Source organism: Fonsecaea multimorphosa, assembly GCF_000836435.1.
Source record: "Fonsecaea multimorphosa CBS 102226 unplaced genomic scaffold supercont1.34, whole genome shotgun sequence".
NCBI lineage: Eukaryota > Fungi > Ascomycota > Eurotiomycetes > Chaetothyriales > Herpotrichiellaceae > Fonsecaea > Fonsecaea multimorphosa.
The window spans coordinates 48,536-67,823 of record NW_015971668.1 but is presented as its reverse complement, the minus strand read 5'-3'; the positions used below and the strand labels follow the sequence as shown (position 1 = coordinate 67,823).

Sequence of the window (19,288 nt, the reverse complement as noted above, 5' to 3'; positions counted from 1 at the left end):
TTGCGATGTCTCTAGAAAGCACCGTTGGAACAACTTTACTTCCAACCCCAACGGCTCTGTCCATTCTTCATGGCAAATCGGAGGTGCCATTGCTAGATTTTACTCTCGGCGAGCTGCTAGATTTCCAGTGCAAGAGGTATAGGAGTAAAGAATGCTTGGTGGTGCCTTGGACAGGATCCAGATGGACATACGACCGCCTCAGAGAGGAAAGCAACCGACTTGCAAAAGCCCTTGCTGCTCGAGGGCTACGCCCAGGGGACCGAATCGGTATAATGGCCGGAAACTGCGAGCAATATGTCTCGGTCTTCTTCGCCTGTATGAAAACGGGATGTATTCTAGTCATTTTGAACAACACCTATACTGCATCTGAGGCATTGTATGCTTTGAAATTCACAGGTACGTCTACTATGACGCCTTGCCATCAAAGCCGCTCCTTATTCGATGTCACAGAATGCAGAATACTGTTTACAACTCCTCGAATCGGCCATCACGACAACAGGCAACTTCTCCGTCAATTGAGAGAAAAGCCAGGCACGGTCGAGGAGATCATCATTCTACGAGGTCCACCAAGCCATTTCACCCCCTATGCGACACTACTAGAGATTGGAGCAATCGAATCCGATGAGATTCTTGAAGCAGCCTCGAAGGCATTCAGCTCCCATGACGTTTGCAATCTCCAGTTCACGAGTGGAACGACAGGAAACCCGAAAGCTGCAATGCTGACACACCAGTAAGTATCCCGGTGGCCCCTAGCTCATCCTTTCTGGAGACCCCTAGGCGACCGGATATCTGACTCGTATTTCCAGCTCCTTGGTGAACAACAGCCGCTTCATTGGCGACCGCATGGCCTTGACGGATCAAGACGTTCTGTGCTGTCCACCGCCGCTCTTCCATTGCTTTGGCCTGGTCCTCGGCCTGTTAGCCACTATAAGCCATGGCGGAAAAGTGATCTATCCCGCCGAGACCTTTGACGCTGTTGCGTGTCTCAGAGCCATCTCGGAGGAACGATGTACTGCCCTTCACGGCGTTCCAGCCATGTTCGATTCCATTTTTTGCCTCCCGCGACCTGAGGGTTTCGATTGCTCAGCCTTGCGAACCGGTATCATAGCAGGGGCTCCCGTACCTCGCCATTTGATGGAGCTTATGGTCCATGAACTGGGCATGACCGAGTTCACTAGTAGTTATGGTATGGCATGCATGTAATTCAGTCAAGGTGGCTTGTTGAAAAACTAACTGTTTGGTATCATCAGGCTTAACAGAAGCTTCTCCAACGTGCTTCAATGCTTTCCACAACGACCCCACAGATTTGAAGCTCACAACTGTGGGCCAAGTCATGCCGCACGCCCATGCAAAGATCGTTGACCGACAGGGTAGGATCGTACCGGTCGGTGAGCGCGGAGAACTCTGCATCGCCGGCTACCAACTACAGCGAGGCTACTGGAGAAATGCAAAGAAGACGAACGAGGTCATGATCCGTGACAAAGACGGCGTGCTGTGGCTGCATACCGGCGACGAAGCTGTTTTCCACAGGGACAAGACGTGTACTATTACTGGCCGGTTTAAGGATATCATTATCAGGGGTAAGCAAGCCTCCTCCTTCACCCACGCACCCATAATCCCTGAAGAAAGTTGTGCATTTACACCGGAGTTCTCGTTGACAGTTTGTCTCCCTGCCAGGTGGAGAAAATATCTATCCCTTAGAGATCGAAAGTCGTCTGGTCGAGCACGAGGCAATTGACCGCGCTATTGTCGTCGGAGTCAAGCACGACAGGTACGGCGAAGTCGTGGCTGCATTTCTCCAACACAGCAGCTCGACTGCTCATCGTCCCAGCGATGAAAATATCCGTGAATGGGTAAGACTGAAGCTTGGCAGACATAAAGCGCCGGCGCATATTTTCTGGCTTGGAGAAGATGGCGTTCCGGCCACAGTGCCATTGACCGGGAGTGGAAAAGTGAGAAAGTTCGAGCTCGCGCAGCTCGCGGGACAGTTGGTGACTAAAGGGAGACCAAAATTGTAGGAACTAGACGTCTGTGATGAGACTATTTTTCCCAAATAGAAAAGCCAAAACTTATACTCTATGTACAGAACGAAAGATATAGCTTTTCTTTCTCTCTATGATTCCCAGCTCCAAGTCCTGATATATATCGCACGGTTCCAAAGGCGGTCAATATTTACAGCCTTGCGGACATCTCCTCTTTCGAAGTGGTCTCTTTGGTCCTCCGATGCAATACCGACTCTGCCAAACGTCTACTTCTCTCTGCGATAATCTGGAAGAGGCTGTCGTCACTCTGCGACTCCATCAATTAGTTGTGATGACACGAACAGATTGCAATTCATCACTTACTTGGTCTCCATCGTCGGCAAGCGATCCTTGGAACCAAATCCCGCACCCTGGCGCGAGTACGCCCTTTCTGAAGTTGATGTGGTAATCGCGATCGACTGTGATGCTGGGACCATCAAACAACAGTTGCAAAGACTCGAGGGCTCTATAATGAGCGTGTTTTCCAAAGCCGGTCGCGGAAATGACGGCGTCGAATGTTGCTGGCTCGTCTGTATTTTCAGGAGTTTGCACGAAAAGTCGCACGCGCCCATGAGCAGTTCTCTCCGCATTTACGACCTCATGTTGGAATCTGATCTGGAACCTCCACTTTCTAGAGTCCGGCTCTTTGACACTCAAATCGTACTGGGCATCATAGATCTGTCTCAGGAGGCGCGTTTCAATTAAAAAACTAGAGGCCAAGGGGGAGGCTCCATTGACCTCTCTTCTCCTGACCTCGGGCGGTATGTTCTGTTGCTTCGATGAAGTGGGCTGCATGATACTCGACAATAGGCTGGATTTTGCTATAGCATTAGCAGGCAAAGCCGGAGGTGATGACCCAAGAATCCCACTTACAACGGTGTCTCATCGGCTCCTCGAAGGACAGTGTCTTCGGTAAACCAGATGACTTCATGCTCTCCACGGATCCCATGAAGCTGGTCAAATGTCTCTGCTGCGCTTTGGCCATTTCCCAGGACTGCAAGGCGCGCTCTTGGATTGTCGCGTAGTAGTGTTGGAATGGCTTCGAGATACTCTGATGAGTGCAGGACGAGAGGTTGAAGAGCAGGAGCGCGGAGTACTTCTGGAACATAAGGATGATTTGGTGCGGCATAAACGACTTGCTTGGATATGACAGCTTTCTTTTCTCCCGTCACGGCATCCACAAAGGCCACTTCCCAGGCATCAACGCGCCCATTGCCATCTCTCAAGGGTCGCACACTGGTGGTCATCTGGCCGTAGTGAATTTGCACCTGAAGGCGGGCAGCACACCATTTCAGATAGTCGCTGAACATTTCTCTAGACGGGCGAAGCTGAGCGCTGTTGGCATATAAGATGAGTCTATTGGTCGCATGGAGGTAGTTGAGGAAGGTGAAGTGGGAACGCGGATTTTCTGAGGTGATCAAGTCGTTGAGAAATGAGGTCCTCAGTCTGGAAGCAGGTGTACTCCGGAGAGGCGTCCACGATACTTCCATTTGGGACTCCAGGAATATAGTATCCTTACTGAGCCCATTTCTTTCCTTCAAAGCGACAGCATTTGCGATGCCGGTGACGTCAAATCCGACACACACCAAGTCGAGAGGTGAGTTACCGGTGTTCCCGTTGCCATCCATGAGCGTGCTCGAATCTTGGACCATGACTGTCGTAGTGGTGGAAGCATTGATGAGGCCTCAGTCGATGACATAGAAGGATCAATGCTCTCAGAATACTTCTTTGGTTAAGGGAGGATGGGGAGAGCCTGTATCCTTCGCTTTCTGTGCAGCGTTGATGCAACCTAGTGTGCCTCAAACAAGAGAGTTCATTCTCCGACAACTAATCCTAGACCGTGCCATGACCCTAGGAGAATTCAGCAAGCCGGTCAAACCTGCTATAATCGTCATTTGAAACCTTGAAAGACAAAGGAATACCGGGCAGAAATACGGCCTGGTATCACCCCTGTACCATCGGCGTGGTTCTCACATCTTGGCGACAGAGTGGACTTTTCCGAGCGGATCAGATAACTCAATTTCCACTTGCCCAGGCACCAGCGGGGAGAATTTTCATCAGATAACTCAATATCCGCTTTCCTCCTTTCCCACTTTCGCAGCTTCTTCTTGCATGATTCTGCATACTACATACCAGTTACCCCTCAGTGAGGTGTTGGCACTCACCGCGCCGGTCCCATGGAGCTAGATTGCTTCAATGGAGCCAACCCAGCATCCAGTTCCAGACCTCGGGACCCATGCAGGGTCTTCGTGATCAAGAAAAATTTTCATCTGATAAGATCATCGTCGTTCATGCTTCCTCGTTTGTGCCTCGTATGGGTATTCATTGGGTGCATCCATGACATCATTGGATGGGCTCTGGCTCGTCTTCTTCACTGCGGGAAATCTTGTGGCGAGCGCAACGAAAGAGTTCCCTCCGACCTCGGACTTTGTCATTTCTCTCAAACGACTGTGGGCATGGCAACAAGACAAAACAACAGACAATGCCAGTCGATGCTGTAGTCACATGCCCCAGCCAAGTGTTGTTTGGCAACATTCAATCCTATCTGGCCGAGTTTCAGCTCTCGACCCCGATTGCTGATTGTTTCGATCCGAAAACAACAACGGACGCCCTCGCCGGTCGGTACGCTTCCAGACGACTTGGGTGATACCCTTCTATGGCTACCTTCGTCTCATTTCCTGATCCCCCAAAAACGGCGTGGCATTTGGATCACAGGGCACTCCTCAGCCTCACCCGAGGACATGAATCTCCCCGTTGATCTCGGTGCGATGAAGATGGACAACGGGCTCCTCCAAACTTCAAAGTCATGTCGCAGCGATTTAATGGCCGAAGTACACCACGAGAGCGCTCGCGGCATGTCGCGACAAAGTACTCGGTATTCGGCGGGCGAATCTGAATCTGGCCTTGGCACCCATTTGGGACCCTGCTTTGCCGCTCTACATAGGTATTAGGTGACCTAGCTCACTTCGGCCTCAACCTGCTGAGGTTGGCACTCGCTCTGCTCGTTCTTCTCATTGCTTTGCATAGTCCCATTTCTAGGCCCTATTGATATTAGATACTCACACCATCTTCGTCTGTGTCTTAATCTATGGACGTGGAAACTTTACATAACTATACAGGAGGGTATATTTTCAGGAACCAAAGTTTCGAAACTGGGACTCCCTGTAGAGACGGTCGATATAATCTCTCGGAATCTGCGTCCGTCGTGCAGCATGGGGCCCATCTCCCAGGTAGTATTCGCCCAGGTGACCCTGTCAGAAACTGCCAAGAGCCCTGGACGTTTGCCGGCCGACAAATGTATAGCATGACTCTGATAGTTTTTAACTTATTAGCGAAACCGTTAGTTTGACACTCGTTCAAAGTACTGGGTATAAATATATACTGTATCTTCTTTAGGCAAACATAGTAATATATGAATATATACCTCGTATCTATATTGTTATATCACTATATCTCCTTATTCAAGCCGAGGTTTAGCCAGCCCTTGTGTCTGGCCGTGCCGCCTGCTCACCCAATTTTCCCGGCTTGGCCTCGCCAGACTTTCTTTTCTCAGCCGCCGTAGCGCGGCCTGATCCGTAACACTACACCGGCAATTTCCCCAGGATGACCTGATCTGTTCCTGAGCCCCAGATACTAGTCCGCATTTCGATCCGATCGACAGGATGTCACGATGTATATTCGGTATATTCTTCACCGTCAGAAATTCTGCCTAAATGCTACTTAGTATACCCCGTCATGCTACCATACTGAGGGGTTGGAGCTGCTCATCGCTCTCGAAACATAAGAGCCGTGGTGCTGCTGGTGGCCGGCCAATGCCTACTACACTTCCATTGTCCAGATTAACGACTCAGCTGTTAGTGGTATGGGAAGATGCCTTCTACACTCTACTTACTACTTTCAGGGGTTCTGACCTTCTGCGGCGTGGCCTCGTCTCGCTATACTGAATCTCTCTCTGTTGCGAATACTTTCTCCAAGCGTGGACCGCCTCTTCAAGATCTGGTTAGTCGATCACAATCCTGATATCCCTGATTGGCCACTTACAAGCCACCACAAAAGGTAACATGGGATGAACAATCCATGTTCATCCGGGGAGAGCGCCTCATGCTCCTCTCGGGGGAATTCCATCCATTCCGACTGCCTAGTCCTGGTCTCTGGCTCGACGTCTTCCAGAAAGTCAAGGCAATCGGCTACAATGGGGTCTCTTTCTACACTGACTGGGGATTACTCGAAGGTCAACCTGGAGAAGTTGTCGCACAAGGAGTTTTTGCTCTTCAAGAGTTCTTTTCCGCGGCCTCTCAGGCAGGAATATACTTGACTGCTAGACCAGGTCCATACATCAACGCCGAGACCGCTGCAGGTGGCTTTCCTGGCTGGGTCCTCAGGATCAACGACACTTTGCGCTCCGATACGCCTGGATATCTCGACGCTACACAAAACTACGTCTCGACGATCGGAGCCATCATGGCCAAAGCCCAAATCACCAACGGCGGTCCTGTCATCCTAATTCAGCCCGAGAACGAATATACAACTTGGCCTGGAGTGAACATTTCAGACTTCCCGGAGCTGCCGCAGAAGGAATATATGGCCTATGTTGAAGGTCAATTCAGGGATGCGGGTATCATCGTGCCTTTTGTATTCAACGATAATGAGGTCCAGGGAGATTTTGCTCCAGGGACTGGTCTCGGTGAAACTGACGTTTATGGCATCGATGCCTACCCCTTGCGTTACGACTGTATGGTTCAGTCCAGCTCCGACGTGCCTGTACTTATAGCCGACAGGTGCCCACCCGACCGTTTGGCCAAATATTCGTTTTCCGCGGGATTGGCAAATCTTCCACGAACAGCAGAGTCCATCAACGCCATTTGCAGTCTTGGAATTCCAAGGTGGGACAGGAACATCATGGTAACAATTAACTACATCTCTGATTCGTGCATTACCCCCAATCTGATGTTCACTTCTTGATAGGGGCACCGTTTCCCAAGACATGTGCAACGCCCTGGTCAACGAGGAAGCCGTGAGAATCCTGTATAAGAACAACTACAGCTTCGGCGTTAAGATCCAAAATATATATATGGTAAGGACCTAGGAGATTTTCCCTTCTCGGATGCAAAGCCAGCAGCAACGCATCATCTAACAACCTCCTCCAACAGTTCTATGGCGGCACGAACTGGGGCAATTTGGGGTACATGGGCGGCGACAGCTCGTACGACTATGGCGCAGCCATGACGGAAAGCCGACACGTATGGCGCGAAAAGTACAGCGAAATGAAGCTGCAGGCGAATTTCTTCAAAGTCTCGCCGGCTTACTTGACCGCCATGCCGGGGAATGAAACGAATGGGACGTATACCGTGACGGACGACATCACCGTCACGCCCGTCTTTGCCACCGAGAGCAACACGGGCTTCTATGTTGTGAGACATGCAAATTGGACTTCGCTGGACATCACGCCGTACAACATGACTGTCTCGACGAGCATTGGCGATGTGATGGTCCCGCAGCAAGGAGGGCATCTGACGCTGTTTGGTCGCGATGCTAAACTCTTTTTGACGGACTACGATGTCGGTGGGATCAACATGATATATTCCTCCGCCGAGGTCTTCACATGGAACACCGACAGTTCCGGCAAGACCGTCCTGATTCTGTACGGCGGCGCCAACGAACTTCACGAAATGGCTTTCCCGCCATCTCTGCCAGCCCCGAGCGTGGCGAAAGGGAGCAGTACGTCGTTGCATTCAACGCCATCTGGCTGGATCATCCAGTGGACCGTTGTACCAGACCGGCAGATTCTTACATTTGGGTCGTCGCTAGAGATCCACCTGCTGTGGCGCAACGACGCGTATACGCTGTGGACGCTAGAGCTTGAAGCATCCGCGCCGATAAGCAACTTCTCGTCTCCTTCAAAGGACATGGTTGTGGTCAAAGGCGGCTATCTTATGCGTACGGCGGCCATGGCCGATGCGAATCTCTATCTCACAGGTGATCTGAACTGCACAACGACGGTTGAACTCATCTCGTCCCCGTCGGAGGTTGAATGTATATTCTTCAACGGCGAGCAACTCACCACTTCCACAAATGCGCAAGGAAAACTCGAGAGCATGATCAACTTCGTTGAGCCCTCTCTATCACTCCCTTCATTAGCCGACCAGACATGGTGGTCTATATCCTCTTTGCCCGAACTGTCCGACCTGTATTCCGATGCCGCCTGGACCGAGTGCACACACACCTACACCACAAACCCCTTGCTCAACCTCTCGACTCCGACCTCGCTCTACGCGTCCGACTACGGCTTCCACACCTCCTCGCTCCTGTATCGTGGGCACTTCACCGCCGAGGGGACCGAAACCTCTTTCTTTGCCAACATCAGCGGCGGCTGGGCGTTCGGACACTCAGCTTGGCTCAACGGCACACACCTGGGCTCCTGGGCTGGTGATCCGGGCAACAAGACGTACGCGCAGACATTCACGTTTCCGGAACCCCTGGTCGCGGGGAGCGACTATGTGCTCACGCTCCTAATCGACCACATGGGCCAGGATGAGGAAGCACCGGGTACGGACGCGGTCAAATTCCCCATGGGGCTCCTCGACTTTTCCATCTCCAACCGCAGCAAAAGCGACGTCGAGTGGAAAATCCAAGGTAATCTCGGCGGCGAGAACTACATCGACAAGGTTCGGGGGCCGAGGAACGAAGGCGCCCTGTTCGTGGAGCGCATGGGGTATCATCTACCATTCCCACCTATCGACACTGCGGCATGGAGCGAGAAGAATCCTATGGACCCCACCGTTACCACCATCGGTCCCGGAGCCGTCGAGTTCTTCGCCACAAACTTCACACTCGCGATCCCCGATGGGTACGACGTGCCACTATCCTTCGTCTTCGCCAACACCTCTGCCTCCTCGCCCGCCACTTCCTACCGAGCCCAGCTCTGGATCAACGGCTGGCAGTTCGGGAAGTACATCTCGCATCTGGGGCCACAGACGTCGTATCCCGTCCCCGAGGGCATCTTGAACTATCAGGGCGTCAATTGGGTGGGCGTGAGTGTCTGGAGCCTCGCCGGCCCAGGCGGCGCACCGGCCACCTTGGACGGATTGGACATCGTCGCGAATATGCCCGTCATGAGTGGCATGGCGAGACCCGCCGTGGTGGACAGTCCGGCTTGGGCGAGCAGGGAGGGGGCTTATTGATGACATGCGATGGCTTGATGTGTATCTGTGTGTGGGGTTCCGGTGCCTCGTGGTCTGAGGCTGCTTGGTAAAGACTCAGACTCAGTCAGACAGGACGTACTAGAATTTCGATGGCAAGCAGTGGTCATATACAAAGAGTGCTACGTCGAATCCCCTCCGGCTCTGTCGACACCTTCTAATACATCGATAACCAAGGCCGACGGCGTAGGGAAGCAAGCAAGGTGATGCGGCGACGCGGACTGAAAAGTTGAGTGCTCGACGCAATAATTATGTAGTCAGGGTAGTGTCTCCTCGGGTAGATTCCATGAGCACCGTCGGGATATTTCTACCACCTCTATGCCTGTCCTTTCTTGTCCGCATAAAATATTGCTGCATCTGATACAGAGAGTAGATGGACAGAGCGTATATGAGCGCCGAGGGTGGATTCGTTGGGGGGTGTCGCACCGAGGAGTCTCCGGTACTAACAGTACTAGTACTAATACTACCTCCAGACGCCAAGACCAAGTCACCGCGCGAGTACCGAAGTTTGAAGTGGCTTGTACAATACAGACTTCAGCGAACATCTTTGAATTTTCACCCTGGTTGCAGAGAACACAGAAGTCGTTTCAGTTTCGAACGGGAAAAATGACGGGACCACCAAATAAACGGCAGAAACGAGAAGATTATAAAAGAGCCCAAGAGAGCTTCAAAGCTGCAAGTGATGGCGCTGGCAGCGGCAAGATCGAGCTGCCCAAGAAAAAGTTCTATCGGCAACGCGCCCACGCAAATCCTTTCTCGGACCATGCCTTGACGTAGTATGTTATTCACGGTTTCATGGGGCTTATTCGAATGGGCCGATCTGACTGATCCGCTTACAGTCCGGCCAGCCCTGCCGACATGGACTGGACGAGCCATTACCCTGCTTTCGCAAACGGCGGAGCAGCGAATGGTAAACACCACGCCATGAGCAGGGAAGTTCAGATCGCGGATATCGGCTGCGGATTCGGCGGGCTTCTGGTGGCTCTAGCGCCTTTGTTCCCAGAGATCTTGATGCTCGGTTTGCCCACAGTTTCCTGTCGCACGTTTTTTCTGCTGATAAAGGGCTAGGGATGGAGTTGCGAACTCAAGTCACCGACTATGTAGTTGACCGAATAGCTGCTCTCCGCGCTCAAAACCAGCCTCCGTCTGACACAAAGGAAGGCCAAATTGGGCTCTATCAGAACATTTCGGCGCTTCGCACAAACACGATGAAGTTTCTCCCAAACTACTTCCGCCGCGCTCAGCTTTCTAAGATATTCCTCTGCTTCCCAGATCCGCACTTCAAACAGCGGAAGCACAAGGCTCGAATCGTTTCTGCCCAGCTGAACGCCGAATATGGATTTGTGACAAAGCCCGGTGGTCTGGTGTATACCATTACGGACGTTGAAGAGCTGCATCAGTGGATGGTCAAGCACTTTGAGGGTGAGGAAGCAGGTAACGCAAAGGAACTGTGGAAAAGAGTAACGCAAGAGGATCTGGACGCAGATCCCTGCGTCAAGGTCATGAGCGAGGAAACGGAGGAGTCCAAAAAAGTCACCAGAAATGGCGGAAAGAAGTTTATTGCTGTATTTCAAAGAAAGGAGGATCCTGAGTGGCCTGATTGATCTTTGATATCAGGACCACTCTCGAACGACCGTGTGGGTTGTCAAAAAAGGCAATTGTGTCACCGGAACACCATGAGATTGGCTGAGCTGCGCTACGGATGGGCTTTACGGCACCGCTTTCTTCTCCTGACCTCCGGTCAACGTATCGTCGCTCGCTCTAGCCTGGTTACTCTCTTCCGGTGCCATACCCACGATTTCTCCGGCCTTCAGAGCGTCAAGATCAATCTGCGGACCAGTGTAGTTCTTTCTGCCATCGACGAACCACTGGATCGTGGAGACAATCAAGACAATTGCAAATGCTGCCACGCAGTAGTTCATGTTGTTACCGGTCACGGGCAACACCGGCGGGAACATGAAAAGAACGGTTGTGAGGATCACATAGGCAATCCCAACCTGTCATTCGTCAGAATTGATATTCCTGGTTATGTCGACAAGCTTACCAAATTGCATGTCCAGCCCAGCCAGTTTGGCAAGATGAACGGCCGAGATGCTGGCAGCATTTTCCGACCCCGGAGCACATTTATTGTAGGAGGAATAGCATAAGTTATTCCCAAGGCCACGACTGAAGCAGACACAATGGCGTTGAACGCGCTGCTGGACCCGAGGAAAATACAGCCGAAAATAATGACCAGGATGAGGGTCAGCCAAAGCGCATTGATGGGGACTTGAAGTCTTCCGTGCACTTTGGCGAAGAAGCGCGATGCTGGCAAACCCCCATCTCTGGCGAAAGCGTATACCATTCGGCTGCTGGTAGTCATGATGCTCACTGCGGCAAACTTGGAGCATCGTTAGCCATTTCTCTGTTCTCACAGGATCGGTTTTAATGCACTTACCAGCAAGCAGACGAGGGGGAACATCAACAGGCACACAGATCCGGCCTTGTTCGAAGTCGCATCATAGAATATCTGCAACATCGGTCCGGCAGAGGAACTGATAACGTCTTGCACGTTATTGGAGACGAATAAAAGAACGCTCAGGTAAATGAAGCCGGTCATCACGCCGATCAAGACGCAGCCGATCATGATCCTGGGACCCAATACAGTAGGATTCCCGACCTCTTCTATGCAATGAGCGACTGCGTCAAACCCTGTCAATCCCAAACCGCCTTGCAAGAGGCCCAACAGCCAGGCGAGTCCATTTGGCCAACCTGTCTCATTGATGAATGTGCGGTACACAAAGTCTCCGCTCTGGTAATTTGGAGAGGCGCAAGCAAGGACAGTGATGGAAATCACAACCCAGCCTGTAATTGACCAGATCAAGGCAGCCTTGTTGACAAGAGGAAGCAGTCGAGTTATGAACGCATTCACCATGAAAGCGAAAACGTTGTATCCAATGTAGATCAAGAATTGGTGCCAACGGTGCGATACGTAAGACGGCGTTGTGAGCGAAATGATACCGAGGATGAGCTGGCTTCCCAACAGCCCAGCAGTGGCAGTCAAAGCGACCCAGCCCGCCGTGTTGATCCAACCGGTGATCCAAGAGAGGATTGGCACCCAGCTTTTCCAGCTAATGACAGCGACCCAATGGTACTGACCGCCAGCAGTTGGGTAGGCCGACAGAAATTCAGCCAGAGAGGCCGCCAGGCAGAGATTGCAAATGCCAGCCACAACAAGACCCCAGATAACAGAGTCAGGACCTCCACTAGGCAAAGCCAGCGACATGCTTGCACCCAAGGCGGTCCAGGAGTTCAAAATGGCAAAGGCCAGCCCCAGCATGGACAGAAAGGAGAAGTTGCGTTGTAATTCCTGCTTCACCCCCATTCCTGCCAGCATGGCAGCATCCTCCTGGATGCTGGTCCTCCGCCGTGGAGTCCCTGACGGTCGACGCCTTTCGGCCATGTTGATTGTGATGCAGAATTTTCGAGGTGGAGGTTTGGTGCGCTGAAGAGACCTTCAAGGTGGACGGAGAGGAGCCCGGGGATTTTGATTGCAGAGAGGAAGGGGAAGGGCGCGCATGATTTGAATCAACTCATAAGCAGATACGTCAGCGCCATCGATCGGTTGAGCCCATCAGGTTCATGGCGCACCAGAGAACGGTTCAGGGTCTCGTCCATCCACCGCACAGACTTGCCAGACAAGCTAAAAAGATAGGAAACGGACATGATCGACGTTTGCCTGGAAACAGAAAGTCGAAGCATTGAGTGGAGGATTGATGACCCGCACAACCCAGGAGGCAGTGGATCGTGAGAGTAACATCATCACCTACGAGCAGCAGCTGGTGGCAGGCTAGTAGCAGAGATGAAGTAAGAGTAATTGATGAGAGAAAAAGCTTGAATCCACCCAAGCCTCTACTCCGTACCGGGCAAAGCCCTAGAAGAGAAAGCCAAGCTCAACCCCAGATTCGCCTCCAAGCGCCACCGATGTCACCCCGTCGCGCCTTGCCACCGACCCAATGCCTAAAACATTAAGCCCGTCCAGAGCTTCACCATAAGCACCACCGCCTCCTAGTCAAATAGGCATGGGCTGCCAGGATCAATGGCGGGAGGCCCAACTTCTCTTCCGAAACTTCTTCTATCGAAGCACCCCAGCGCCCTTTCGCAACAAAGAGCCACCAGGGGCGGCCCGGAGTAGATAGGCAACCACGGCGGCCGAAAGCCGAAAGCTCAACTGACAGATCGACGCTGGTGACGCCACGGACTGATCCCTCAGCCTTATCACTGGCCAGTCAACGTCAGCCTTATCGTTGGCCCTCGTCTTACAGCCACTGGCCCTTGATGTTCGTCCACTATTCGCAGAAACATGGTAGATCCCAGGTTGAGTGTCTCGCGCATGCGTCTACCATGATGGTTCGAGTCTTGACCACCCTCACCACCACAAAGAACCTGAACAAAGACACAGTCCTTTGCCATGAAGCAAAGAGCCATACTAAAATTGACCTTTCCAACAAAGGGACTCAAAATGCGCATTCATTGTCCAAGGTGGCCTTTTTTCGGTCTTCCCAAGGTACAAGACCTCATGACAGGCAGAGAGACACAAGCAATGATACACATCAAGACTTTCTCCTCGATCGCATTTGAAACATTGTTTTCTCAATCGCTGATAGTGCAGAATGTGTGAAATACACACTATATACCACCTTTGCGGACATGTCAAAGTGAAGACTATCGTTCAGTGTGCGGACATGGTGGACAGATTATTAGCCTCCAACTTACCGAGCACTAGCGCCCACCAAGTCTGCAAGGACAGTATCAGCGACAATCTGCATGTATTTCCTGACATTTGTGAGAGGTGTAGGAAAATCGGCGTGATTGGGGACTTCATGGAGCAACCAGGCGCCAAGCTAGAAATTGTGAAGGCGTGGGCCCACGGCAAGCAAAACTCTTCAAAACCTGACGAGGACACCGGGTTATCCAATGATAACAACAAGGGTGTCAGGGAAGAGGATGCATCAAACGAAACCAGCAAGTTGCAGACCACCGAGGCCTTCCTCCTCGAAGACAGTGGCGGCACTACAACCACGTGTGCCACAAGTATTCCAGATACGTCGACCCCGAAAAGTCGAGCTTCAAGTTCAACCACGAATGGAGCGGCACCAGACCTGGCTCAAATCAAAATGCGGATTGCAGCTTTGATGACTAGAACAGAACGCTTACTCACCAAGATCCGAGGTCAGAAACCTCCCACACTGGGCTGATTGTTTGACTATTCAGGTCGTTTTGATGGTGATCTGGGAAATTTCAAAATTTGTGTGGAGCAATGGAGGTCACGGAATCGGAATAAGGACGAAAACGCCATATCAAATGGTGAGATATTGAATAGCATGAAATGTAGCGGAGACTTTTTGGTATGGAATAAGCGCCGGTGGGAAGTCGAGAAGTTCTCAATAGGGGGCTTCATACAGAGTAGAGGTCGAGGCTCCCACCAAGTATCTTCCTCACCATAAAATTTGATGGCGAGTTTGCACACGCGACAGTGCTTGGCAATTTGCAGCTTCACACTGGCCAGGTGGCCGAGACCTCTTGTCTTTGTAACTGGCAAGATGTTGTTTTGTATCGACTGTGATGCATTGCCTGCATTGATTCCTTCGACAAGAAATTGCCAAGTATCGGCACTCTGCACAGCCCAGAGCGTGTAGCCCTCCGGCGTTCAGAAGGCTCAGCAGCTCCGGAGCCTCGACGCGTCAAGATCTCCCGGTAGCAACGGCTGCCGGCCATCCCTAGCCGGGGCGGGATGCTAGGCTAGCCCAGAGCTAAATCCCTTGGGCTGTCGACCAAGCTTCCTTGAGTGGAAAAGCTTGTCACTCCTCCAGGGCGAAACAGGGAATCGGTTGGCTCAATGTCGTCATTAGAGCAGGGGCATCTTCGACGAGATCTGCTCCCTATATCAACAATGGTCGTCTGGACCATTTCTCCTTCGTTAGGTACCTATTAGGGTTCTATACCTCCCTTTCAACAGTGCGAAGTTTCAATCTAAACCTTACTCTGAAGTCTGTCGAGTTGACCTCCAGGATCACTTGGCCAGCGGTGCAATGGTGGGCAAACGAACTCTTCACCCGGCGAAGAACCAAGCAGATGACACTTGGAGGGAGGCAGATCTGGAAGCTGGGGGCGATCGTAGACGCTTTACTGGTTTCAAGGATGCCGTCGAGTATGTTTTGGATCGTCGAACCACAGCTGCGTTGAAGGAGCAGCTCCGGCACGGCATGGATAGAGGAGCATTCGAGAAGGCCAGGAAAAGTGACGAAGAGGTAAAGACGTCCACCAATGGAAGACTCTGTCCCGGCTGACATTCAGCGTCTAGTTGAAGCAAATCAAGAACAAAAAGATCCGCAAATTCTACGAGAAACAAAACGCTACCTTGAACGACTGGGCCGAAGTGGACACGATAGTGCTGGCCATGGCCGACGAGGTTATGGAGAGCATGAACACCGACGCTGACCACGATGGGATTCGGGAAAGAGAAGGCAGACTGCAACATGTTGAAGAGCACATTGACTACCTCTTGCCGGACGACGTGCGGGAGAGGAGGCGGAAGGCAGATCGAAACGCCCGGTGGGCAATCAACATCAATGTCATTGCCAATATCGTTCTGCTCGTCGCCAAGGGAGTAGCGGCGCTCAAGTCCTCATCTCTGTCTTTGATTGCCTCTCTCGTCGACTCGGCGCTCGACCTGCTGTGCACAGCGATCGTATGGACGACGAACAAACTGGTATCTTGGAGGTTGTCGGCACTCTCGAGGAAGTTTCCAGTCGGTCGGCGGAGGCTCGAACCCCTCGGTATCCTTGTATTTTCCATCATCATGGTCATATCGTTTCTTCAAATCCTGCAGGAGTCTGTCGAGAAATTGCTCCCGAGTGGCAACCACGACATTGCTACATTGCCCGCACTGGCCATCGCTTCTATGGCGGGCACCATCGGTATCAAAGGTCTGATCGGCCTAGGATGCATGAGGATCAAGACCACGCAAGTGCAGGCGCTTGCTCAGGATTGCAAGACGGATGTGTATTTCAATACATTGTCGTTGCTCTTCCCACTGATCGGTAAACAGGCCGGTGTTTGGTGGTTGGATCCATTGGGCGCAGCACTGCTTTCCTTGTATATTATTTATGACTGGGCCGACACTTGCATCGAAAATGTCACCAGACTTTGCGGCCTTGCGGTGGACGAGACGCTGCAGAACAAGTTGATCTACCTGGCTTATCGATTCAGCAATTTGGTGTCCGGATTCAAGTCGGTCATTGCGTATCACGCTGGAGATGGCGTGTGGGCCGAGTTCGATATTTTGTTAGATGAGAAGACACCATTGAGGCGCACGCACGACGTTGCCGAGACTCTGCAGTACTGTTGCGAGGCGTTGACCGAGGTTGATAGAGCGTTTGTGACCACAGACTGTAAGTATCTCAATCTGCAAGAGTTGCATCTGGCTGACCGTTACAGATTCTGCGCAAAACCCCGGCGGTCATTCTCAAGACTTGGTATGATTGAGGTAGATGGACGATGCCGCCTGTACAATACGAGAAGGTCTTCATTCATCGCGTGACCTTGTTGCTATAATGCTCCCCTGGATACACTCCCAATGGTGTCCTCCTCCTGCTCGTGAGTACAAGAAACGGGATTGTGCAGATATATAGCTTTGAGCGTTTGGCAGATACGCTAGCAAGCATAGTTGATTGTTTTCCCTCCGCCTGTTTCAACGGTCATATGAGGAGATCCCAAAGAAATACAATTTGCTGGTTATACTTGCTGCTCCGGGTGGTGAACAGGGCTTAGCTAATGTTTATTTTCTTCACTCCGCTCGTTCATGACCAGGCGTTATCCTGGCCGCATGTAAGTTAGTGTTGCGTCAGCCAGACCTCAGTAAGAATCCCTGGATGAAGAACCAAGAGCCTGATTTACGTGTACAAAGGGAAATCATGATGTTTAGTACCTTTCCCTTGTAAGTTCCAAGGTTTCAGGAAAGACGCTGACATGGTTGTAAACAACGCAAAAGTGATTTTCCGCGTACCGAATATGAACCGGTGACACCCCCGCCACTCAGAACGGCGACAACTCCCTCCCTATTAACAACTCCCCGGGTCTTCAATCGTTCCATCTGAGAGTCCCTTGTGGCCCACAAACCTCAGTGCTCAAGATGCCTCCCACCAAGGTTTCCCGTGTTTCCAGTTCCGGAGGAATCATGAAATTCACTCCTGCGAAATCCAGGCCTTCCTCACAAGTGAAATCATCCCTCCACAGCCCAGCTCAGAAGAGAGAATCGTCGAGAATGCGAGACATTGAGAACACAACGGACGGGTCAAACTGCAGGAGCGGGAGGAGAAGCACGTCCACCACGCCCAAGAAAAAGGAGGAAGAAGTCGAGGAGAAGCGAATGCGCAGGTACAGAAGCAAGCCTACAGCTTCTTTCCTTGTGAAGCTCGAGCGAGCCCAGACTCAACGCATGATCGTGCTCGGTCGCAAACGCAGTCTGAGAGCAGGGGCCCCATCGGAAGATATCGACATTGTTGGTTCGACTGGAAATGTCTACACGGTCACCATCAGCCACTTGCCAACCTGCACCTGTCCCGACTCGCTGAGAGGCAACGAATGTAAACACAAAGTCTATGCCCTTCACACCGTCCTCAAGGCTCCTCTACATCTCCAATACCAGCTTGCCCTGCTGACGTCGGAGCTGGAGGAGATATTTGCCCACGCGCCTGCCATCCCCACCGATGTTTCTGACAACCCGAAAGGCAACCGCAAGCCCACCGATGGAGAATGTCCAATATGCTACATGGAACTTGACGAGGAGCACAACGAGCTGGTCTGGTGTAAAGCGCAATGTGGACATAACACACACAAGTCATGTTTTGATCAGTGGGCCAAGAGCCAAGCGGGCAAGGGCGTTCGTTGCGTCTACTGCAGGACACCCTGGGAAATGGACGTCTCGGACGTTGAGGCGATCAAAAGGGCTGGCGAACATACCCAAGACGGCTACGTCAATGTTGCCAATCACTTTGGCATGTCCAGCGAAAGAGAATACTCGAGCTATTATCAGCCTTGGGTGCGACGCCAGTTTGGATGGCGGCATTGGTGACAAACTCTTCTTGCGATGTACCATCAACCAGCCGACTAGGGCTCTTGAATGCTGCTGTCTCCGACGTAGATCATAACTAATCTCAAGAATACCTCTATTGGGGGAGTACAGACTGACGTGGGTCAGAGCGGCCTTAAAATCTGACTCGAACTCAAGAGTGACGGATGTTCCTTGTAATCAAATCCGGCTTCCTCTTCGCGGGAACTAGAACGAGACATTCTTTCGTGGAAACTCACTGACTATGGAGTTATAGCTCATATATGTGAACAAGGGTAAGAAGACATTCTGTATACCCAACACAGTCTTCCCTCACTGGCCGATGGGGCATGCACGAGGGGACCACTACCAGATCATATACATGGCCTGCCTCTTGAATCTACTTTGGCGACAACTGTGTACTTTTTCAATCGTATCTAACCCTGTAGCCCTGGAGATGACAAACAGATCGGAGAATAAGAAATACAGTGGCACCAGCGCTGTCCGGTAAGAAAAGTCGTGTACAAGGCTCACTTTCTAAAGGCATTGTTCGTTGTTGACGACCATGTACAAAGACCAGTTACCGCTATTTCTGTCTAACCGCCGAGACCACTTCGGCCCAGTAGCCACATGGGCAATGGCACAAATTCAACTGATAGCAAAGAGGAGGTTTCTCCCCGATGGGTGACCGTTACAGCAGAGGCATATGCATCTTCTGGGGTAGATGTTCCGTACTGTGACATGGTTGCAGGATGCCGCGTGTTCGAGCGACTCTTTTCATGGGTTTGTGATGAAGCTGATGACGCCTACATGTATAAACCGGATAGACTTATCAAGATACTTGTGAGATTATGACCCTTGCTTTGTCTTTGCGAAAACTGTTTCCGCACAACCAGATCTCCAGAGTTCGTTCCAACGACGTTTTTCCTATCCATGAGCCAGGCCAACAGTTGGAGGATCCATTATAGTGCAGATAC

General features: G+C 51.6%; 8 protein-coding genes across 8 annotated transcripts; 6 read left to right on the top strand and 2 right to left on the bottom strand.

Moving 5' to 3' along the window:
- Window positions 1-5: 5 nt before the first annotated feature.
- Window positions 6-2,018, top strand: Z520_10931 (uncharacterized protein; the record flags this gene model as incomplete). Its single annotated transcript, XM_016781422.1, has 4 exons — window positions 6-730; window positions 807-1,186; window positions 1,251-1,580; window positions 1,678-2,018. The coding sequence occupies 4 exons, from the start codon at window positions 6-8 to the stop codon at window positions 2,016-2,018; spliced, it is 1,776 nt and encodes a 591-aa protein (XP_016627411.1).
- Window positions 2,019-2,172: 154 nt separating this feature from the next.
- Window positions 2,173-3,673, bottom strand: Z520_10930 (uncharacterized protein; the record flags this gene model as incomplete). Its single annotated transcript, XM_016781421.1, has 3 exons — window positions 2,173-2,289; window positions 2,346-2,832; window positions 2,895-3,673. The coding sequence occupies 3 exons, from the start codon at window positions 3,671-3,673 to the stop codon at window positions 2,173-2,175; spliced, it is 1,383 nt and encodes a 460-aa protein (XP_016627410.1).
- Window positions 3,674-6,098: 2,425 nt separating this feature from the next.
- Window positions 6,099-9,202, top strand: Z520_10929 (uncharacterized protein; the record flags this gene model as incomplete). Its single annotated transcript, XM_016781420.1, has 4 exons — window positions 6,099-6,753; window positions 6,800-6,923; window positions 6,987-7,095; window positions 7,172-9,202. 4 exons carry the CDS (start codon window positions 6,099-6,101, stop codon window positions 9,200-9,202), a joined length of 2,919 nt encoding a protein of 972 aa, XP_016627409.1.
- Window positions 9,203-9,826: 624 nt separating this feature from the next.
- On the top strand, window positions 9,827-10,824 carry Z520_10928 (uncharacterized protein; the record flags this gene model as incomplete). The annotated part of the gene is made up of 3 exons (XM_016781419.1): window positions 9,827-9,996; window positions 10,060-10,238; window positions 10,289-10,824. 3 exons carry the CDS (start codon window positions 9,827-9,829, stop codon window positions 10,822-10,824), a joined length of 885 nt encoding a protein of 294 aa, XP_016627408.1.
- Window positions 10,825-10,929: 105 nt separating this feature from the next.
- On the bottom strand, window positions 10,930-12,662 carry Z520_10927 (uncharacterized protein; the record flags this gene model as incomplete). Its single annotated transcript, XM_016781418.1, has 3 exons — window positions 10,930-11,217; window positions 11,265-11,600; window positions 11,658-12,662. The coding sequence occupies 3 exons, from the start codon at window positions 12,660-12,662 to the stop codon at window positions 10,930-10,932; spliced, it is 1,629 nt and encodes a 542-aa protein (XP_016627407.1).
- Window positions 12,663-13,944: 1,282 nt separating this feature from the next.
- Z520_10926 (uncharacterized protein) lies at window positions 13,945-14,457 on the top strand (the record flags this gene model as incomplete). Its single annotated transcript, XM_016781417.1, has 1 exon — window positions 13,945-14,457. One exon carries the CDS (start codon window positions 13,945-13,947, stop codon window positions 14,455-14,457), a length of 513 nt encoding a protein of 170 aa, XP_016627406.1.
- Window positions 14,458-15,291: 834 nt separating this feature from the next.
- Window positions 15,292-16,743, top strand: Z520_10925 (uncharacterized protein; the record flags this gene model as incomplete). Its single annotated transcript, XM_016781416.1, has 3 exons — window positions 15,292-15,510; window positions 15,564-16,653; window positions 16,700-16,743. The coding sequence occupies 3 exons, from the start codon at window positions 15,292-15,294 to the stop codon at window positions 16,741-16,743; spliced, it is 1,353 nt and encodes a 450-aa protein (XP_016627405.1).
- Window positions 16,744-17,393: 650 nt separating this feature from the next.
- Z520_10924 (uncharacterized protein) lies at window positions 17,394-18,335 on the top strand (the record flags this gene model as incomplete). The annotated part of the gene is made up of 1 exon (XM_016781415.1): window positions 17,394-18,335. The coding sequence occupies one exon, from the start codon at window positions 17,394-17,396 to the stop codon at window positions 18,333-18,335; it is 942 nt and encodes a 313-aa protein (XP_016627404.1).
- Window positions 18,336-19,288: the final 953 nt, after the last annotated feature.